This window comes from Leopardus geoffroyi, chromosome X, assembly GCF_018350155.1.
Source record: "Leopardus geoffroyi isolate Oge1 chromosome X, O.geoffroyi_Oge1_pat1.0, whole genome shotgun sequence".
Classification (NCBI taxonomy): domain Eukaryota; kingdom Metazoa; phylum Chordata; class Mammalia; order Carnivora; family Felidae; genus Leopardus; species Leopardus geoffroyi.
In genome coordinates this window covers 83878894-83886289 of record NC_059343.1, presented here as the reverse complement: position 1 = coordinate 83886289, position 7396 = coordinate 83878894, and the positions used below count along the sequence as shown (strand labels likewise).

The window sequence follows — 7396 nt, the reverse complement described above, 5'->3', positions numbered from 1 at the left end:
GAAGGAGGGTGCTTAACCGACCTAGCCACCCATGCGCCCCTGGGATGTTCTATATATAAGACCATGCCATTGACAAAGATAATTTCTGCTTCTTTATTTCCAGTTTGGATTCAATTATTTTTTTCTTGCTTAATTTCTCTGTCTGGGACTTCCAGTACAAAACTTGTGAAAGCAAACATCCTTGACTTATTTGCGATCTTACATGGAAAACTTTCAATATTTCACTATTGAATATAAACTAGCATTGAATTTTTCATAAATTCCCTTTATTATGTTGACACAGTCTGCTTATGTTCCTAGTTTATGGACTGTTTTTATCATGAAAGGGTATTGGAGTTTGCTAAATGCTTCTTTTTTGTATCAGTTGATACAATAATGTGTTTTCCTTTCTTATATTAATTTAATATATATTACATTAATTTATTTTCATATGTTGAATCACCTTTGAATTTCGTGGGTTAACCTCAATTCTTCATGAAGTAAATATTTTAATATTCTGCTGGCTTAGTTTGTTAGTATTTCTTTGAGGATTTTTGGATCAATACTCATCAAGACTTTGGAGGTGATGGATATGTTTATGGTATACATTCTGGTAGGTAAACAAACCAGTAAAATACACACATACCATATGATCCAGCACTTTCACTGCTTTATATTATCATAGAGATATATACACATATGTGCACAGGAAAGCATAAATAGATGCTTTTTATGGCATTGCTTCCAAGAACCAAAATACTAGAAATAGCTTAAGTCACCAAAAGGAAAAGGTCAAATAAACTGTGGTCTATCTATACTAAGAAAACTACACAGTAATTTAAAAAATGAGATTCTTATATTGAAGCATCTCCAGGAATATTGTTGAGTAAAAACAATAGGACAGTAGATGTAATGTTATAATATTTAATGAAAATGCAAAACAGGGGATGCCTGGGTGGCTTAGTCAGTTAATCCTCTGACTCAGGGTTTCAGCTCAGGTCATGATCTCAGGGTTTGTGGAATTGGCCCCGCAGTTGGACTCTGTGCTAACAACACAGAGCCTGCTTGGGATTCTCTCTCTCCTCTCTCTGCCCATCCCCCACTCAAATGCATGCACGCTCTTTCTTTGTTTCAAAATAAATAAATAAACTTTATAAAATGCAAAACAGAAATATATAAATTTCTAGATGGATATCCATCAAACTGATCAGTGTTTAATTGTGGGAAGGGGATTGAAATTGGAAGTGTGGGTAGAGCAGTATATTAAGGTGAACTAGGCTATCTCAGTGGTTTTTAAAGCAGTTTATTACTCATTCCTGTCATAGTTTAATGAGAGTTATTGGTTCTCCTGTATGGCTCGCTCCATTGATTATTCAGGTATCCAGCCTGCATTCATCTCACAGTCATGTGTTCCAGATGGCACACATGGTTTCCAAGGTTACTGAAAGGAGATGGAGAGATCACTCTGAATTGTTTAAAAGCCTTAGAAGTGTCTTATGTTACATTTGATGGCCCCAACATATGTGCAAGGGAGGCTGGAAAATGTAAAGGATCATGTACATTTTTACTTTCCAGAAACCATTCTATAGAAATATAAGCACCAATAATTTGAATATATGTGCAAACATGTTCATTGCAGACAGAATTATTTTTAGTAGGCAAAGCATAAAAATAACTTAAATTTTGAGTAATGGGGAATGATTTTAATAATGCAAGCTACATTCATACTATAGAAAATAGATTCATCTGTATTTGTGTTTACAGACGTCTGAAAACTCCTATAAGACTTTCATGCTGAGAGAGAGACACAAGTAACTTAAAGTCATATAAAGAAATAACAACAGTAAAGGTAACTACACAGGTAAATATAAAAGCAAATAGTTTTTTTTCATATTTGGTTTATAACTCCTCTTTTTTCCCTATATAACATAAAAGACAAATGCATAAAACAATAATTATAAAGCTATGTTAATATGCACACTCACCATATATCCTGTTTTAGCTGAGTTGTGCAAAAGGATTCTCCTTATAATGTCTTATGATTCCTAATTAAGAACTCCTGAAAGTCATAATGTAAATTTAATTAAAATTAAAAAAATACATTAATTTCTAGATGGATATCCATCAAACTGGTGAGTGTTTAATTGTAAGGAGAAGACTTAAATTGGAGGTATGGTTAAAGCAGTATATTAAAATGGACTAGGTAATTCATTATTTGTGACAATATTATTTGTGACAATAACAACATGAAAGTATGTAATGTCTTTACTTAACAATATTCCTGAAGATGCTTCAATATAAGAATCTCATTCTTTTTAACTTCTGTGTAGTTTTCTTGGCATAAATAGACCACTGTTTATTTGACCTTTCCCTTTTGATGACCTAGGCTATTTCTATAATATTGGCACTTACAAACAGTGACAAAATAAACATCTATCTATGCTTTCCTGTGCATGTGTGTACATATATCTCTATGGTAATACAAAGAAGTGGAAGTGCTGGATCATATGGTATGTACATATTTTTATTGGTTTGTTTACCTTTTTCTTTTCCATTTGAAAAAGCTATTGGGGTTATAGAGATATTTTCCCATTGTCTGTCATGGTATTAAAAATACTTTCTCACAGCCTATTTCTTGTATGTGGACCTTTTATATTTTTTCCTTCATAATTCTGGAATTTTTTCATGACTAAGAAGATAATGACATCACAAGATTATACATTTTTAGTTAATTTGCATTGCAATATATTATTCGTATTCTTCACATTTTCTTTCTTTTTTTAAAAAAATTATTTTTAAGTAATCTCTACACACAATGTGGGGCTCAAACTCACAAACCCCAGATGAAGAGTCACATGCTCCACTGGCTGAGCAATCCAGGTGCTCCTTGTTCTTTACATTTTCATCTTTAATCCATGTGGGATGTATTTTTGTGTACTTGGTGAATAGGAGTCTGTGTTCATTTCCTTTTGATTGGACGGTACATGTACTTGATCCTTAGGTTTAAAAAATCCTTGAAAATATGTGAAATCTTTAAATAAAAACGTGTATAGCTAAACATTTGCTCACCACTATGACTATTTTCCTACAGTTGAATTGTTCAGTCATGGTATATGCAAAATGTACAGCTTTTGGTACTTATTGTGAATAGAAGCAAAAACTATGGATGTAGCAATTTACTCTCTCATTGAGTATCAGAATCCCTACATCTTGAAAAAAATTGAGTATTGGAAACAAACATTTGCCTATTTTATAGGTGGATAACAATTTGTTGTTTTCTTTTTCTTTTTTTTTTTCCTCCTGCCAAGGATAAATGTTTAGTGTTCACATAGATTTACTTGGTGGATACACAATTTTCAGGCTATTATAAACACCATTTTGACCTTCAGGAGCCCTTAATTATGAAATATAAACCATTTGGCTCTTTGATTATAAGGAGACCTGTTCTGCACTGCTCTTGGCTGAAACAGTGTCTGTAGTGAGAGTTTATGAAGCAATAATGGAGACAATGATTTCATGGAAAACCCAAAATGGAGGGTCAGGGGCAAATGCAGAAATTCTGATTCAGAGTGTATGTAAGAGCATGAGTAAGCACTCCAGATGATTATAATGTAAAGATCTGTTTGAGACGTCAGTTGTGCCCTGTTACAATAATTTTATAGACTGATTTGGGAAATAATCCCTTTCCTGTTAGGTCCTATTTGAAAACGAAAGTTATAGTTTGCACAGAAATAGATTGTTGTCAATTTTATGCAATCAGAAGTAAAACTGGGCCAAGAACACTAGATTCTAATTAAGCAAATGTTTATTAAATGCCCACTATATGTAAGTAACTGATCAAGAATGTAATGAAATACATTGAGATGCAAAATTCAAGAAGTCCAATTAAGAAATAATGCTTAAGTGTGTATATGTATACATATGTATACATACATTTATATATGCATATATATATAAGTGTATATGTGTGTGTTCATATATATCCTTTGTAAGACTAAATATATATATATATATATATACACTTACACATGCACTAAAAATATATACCATACATACATGTACATATATACACTAAAAAGTATATATACATATATTTCTATATATGTATATATATAATATGTTATATATATTATATATATGTTATATATATTATATATATCATATATATATTAGTCTTTTAAAGAATTTTTACATATGTTTCAGAAAGGGAAGTGATAGAAAGATGAGGATTGGTTTCTTAGATCTATTTCCTGCATTGTTTTGTGCAATGTCCTCCGAGAGTCTTCTGAACCAGTAGGACAGGCCTGCCAGGAGCCTTCATGGAGAGATCATCTCACAAGAGAAGGAAGATAAAACCTTAGTGTTTAGAGGTAAGGCAGGAACTCTGACTACAGCACTTTTTTTATTCAAACTTGTACCTTGGTCCTACTCCTCAAATGACCTCATCATGTCTGACTCCTAGTTAGAGGAAGGGTCCTGGGATTAAAAAAAAAAGGGGCTGTTTTGCTAAAAACTCTGCAAGACACTGTGGCTCAAGCAATCCTAGGGCAGTCTCACCTGTGTTAAGGGTCACTATAAAGCAGACAGGCTTCAGAAAAGAATGGAGGTTTAACCCAGTAAGGACTCCAGGAAATTGAGTGGGATTTGGCACCCATGCACTCCAATGTGTCAGGAGCAGTGAGGGCCAACAGAGAGTAAAGGACCCAGCAGAAGAGGTAGCAGTGCCCACCAGGCATGGCAGAACCCAGGGGAGGAGTGGGGTTCAACAGCAGATAACTGGCATGGAAGCCCCCAATGCCCTGCCTACTAGTGAACTTGTTCCCGAGCACAGGTAAGTCATGCCAGGAACCTCCCTCCAATAACTGATGTTCTGTAGTGGGTTGGGGTTCTGTATGCACAGGTGGGAATAAGTCCACCTGGCCCAGCTCAGAGTTGCCTCATTTCTTCCTTATAGCAGCTCTGTGAAGCAAATATTTTCCCCATGAAAAGACTGAGTCTAAGCTAGTATATCTGTAATAATTGCCAGTTTTATTCCTCTGGCTAAGAGATCCAAAGGTAATTTGAAGTTTATATTTCTTTTTATAGTTCTTATCAAGAGATTATTAAGTGTTTTGCTGCCCTTCAAAGGTGATTGACAAGTTTTTATTGTGTCTGTTTATTTTAGTTCTTTGTGACACAAATAATACACGCACACATGCACATATATTCATTTTTTTTTGGAAAATGAGAAGACGCAGATAAGCAAAAAAGAAATAAAATACATATCACGCAGAAATTCACTGTTAAACTTTCGGTGTATAATAATTCTAACTTTTTCTTTTGCGTTATGTCATATATAAATGTACATATAAAGTGTGCATGTGTATATATATGTGTGTATATATACACATACACACACTGTTTGGCAACTTATTATTTTCACTTTACAGTATACAGTGAGCATCTTCCCATGCATATGAATGAAACATCCTTATTAAATGAGTGAAATTGGGTCAAAAGATGAGATGTTGGAAGCAGGAGTCATATGCAAATCAAAGGAACATTGAAGGATAGGAGTAAAATGGTAGCAATATTTAGCAAGAACATGCAGACAAAAAGAAACCAATGGTGGTAATATTAGTAACATAAAATAATTGAATTCAGCAGAGAAATGCATTAAATGGGATAAGGACGGTCCCGAGAATGCCTATGGTTAGAATGCAGAGCCCTAAATTTCTTTCTCAGACCCCTTATCTCTTCCAAACACCTTTCCACCTCATCTCCCGCCCTTGTCATTTCTTCATCCTTAAAATGCTTATAATCTATGTCCTCTTTCAATTCCTCGAGAGACTGAAGCAGCCTTTGCCTAAAATTCCCTTCTGTTTGCTGACGTTCAAATTCTCCATAGGGGCGATCTTCCTCTCTCTTTGGCACGCTGCACTTGGGCTTTCCTTCATTTTCTTTACAGGGTTTTTGCATGATGTTTCCAGCTTAAGTCCGGGGAGAAAATATAGAGTAAAATGCCTCGTTTCTTTTGATTCAGGTTTGTCAGTTTCTCTTTGAACAACGTACTCGCCTAATTTCCCACTCGGGCCACACAGGTCCAGCCCTTTGAAGTTTGAGATGCCTCCCCTTCCTATACCACACGCCCCCCACCACTCTTCCTCCTTCCCCCTGTCCCGGCAACCCACCATTTCCCCAGCAGATAAGGCTAATGGCCTCTCCCACCGGCGGGAGAAAGGGAACGCACCGAGAGTTGAGCTGTGAGGCTGCAAATTTTACCCAGATCTTGCCCTTCCCAACTACCACCCTCAGAGACCCCGGGCTAAGTGCCTCCCCGACACTGACCTATGAGGATTAAGGATAGTTTCCTCCTCTTTTTCTTGCCTCCAGATGTCAGTGAACGCAGACCCGTGGACCTGCAGACAGAAAGGAAGGGGGAGGAGAGGAGGGAGCTCTCGGTGGATCCACCAGCCCCAGAGACAAGACACTCGTTATTATCTTGAGTCCGGGATCTTCATAACCATTGTCGCCCAAAATTTCCTACCTCCTGGTTCCCCTCCTATTCTTTTCCCTTCCTCTGGATCTCTGTCCCCACCCCCCACCCCTCAACCTCTGGCTTAGTCCTTGCGAGGGCGGCTGTCTCTTCGGCACCCCCGCCCCCTCCCATGGCCCTCAGGGAGGCATTGAATGGGAGAAAATGTTTTCAAATTATGTTTAAATTTCTGCCTCCACCCCAGGATTCTAGCATTTCTCCACACAACAGTCCACAACTCATTTCCTCAACGGAAGTAGAGAAAGAGGAGGATAAACAGAAAGCTTACCAATCTGAGAAGCCGATTATTTCTAAACTATCACTAAGTCTGTGGCTGTTTCTCAGGAGGCTTCCACCTATTCCCCCACCCTGTCCTTTCAAAAAATACAATAATATCCCAAGGAGTTTGCAGGGATTTGAGGAAAAGCGAGCCTGGACCTATTCCAGTCACTGGATTCAGCCACTACCACCCCCACGGGTCCCAGCGGTTCCCTCAAACCAACCTTCTGAGATTTAAGGAATTTAAGTCCTCCTTCTCTTGGCCACAAGCACAAACGCCTACAGGACAGTAAGGAACTGGGACCCAGAGGAGAAAGAAGCCCGTGAATATAAGGACTTCGCGGCAGCTCCTGGTCACGTGAGGATTATGTCATCCAACTCTGGTCCCCACTTTCCCCTCCCACAAGCTGTGTTGCAGAAGTGGACCGACTTACCAATGTCCCACCTCCCCACCACACCAAGGACCTGTCATTCATTTTTGTCATTGCTAATTTCAGAGGTCAATAGTGGCCCCGTCTCTCTATGGTTGGGATTTGCCTTTCTCTGATTACCAGAGAAGGGCTGCAGCTTCCTAGAGTCGTATTAACCATTGTTACTTTTTAGGGTTGTGTTGAGAGAGATTAC

The 7396-nt window shown here is 37.5% G+C and overlaps 1 protein-coding gene across 1 annotated transcript; it reads right to left on the bottom strand.

The window, feature by feature from the left end:
* Window positions 1-5102: 5102 nt before the first annotated feature.
* TCEAL7 (transcription elongation factor A like 7) lies at window positions 5103-7142 on the bottom strand. Its single transcript, XM_045471228.1, has 3 exons — window positions 6997-7142; window positions 6307-6377; window positions 5103-5948 (listed from the first exon to the last, which is right to left on the bottom strand). Exon 3 carries the CDS (start codon window positions 5935-5937, stop codon window positions 5635-5637), a length of 303 nt encoding a protein of 100 aa, XP_045327184.1. The 5' UTR covers window positions 5938-5948; window positions 6307-6377; window positions 6997-7142; the 3' UTR covers window positions 5103-5634.
* Window positions 7143-7396: the final 254 nt, after the last annotated feature.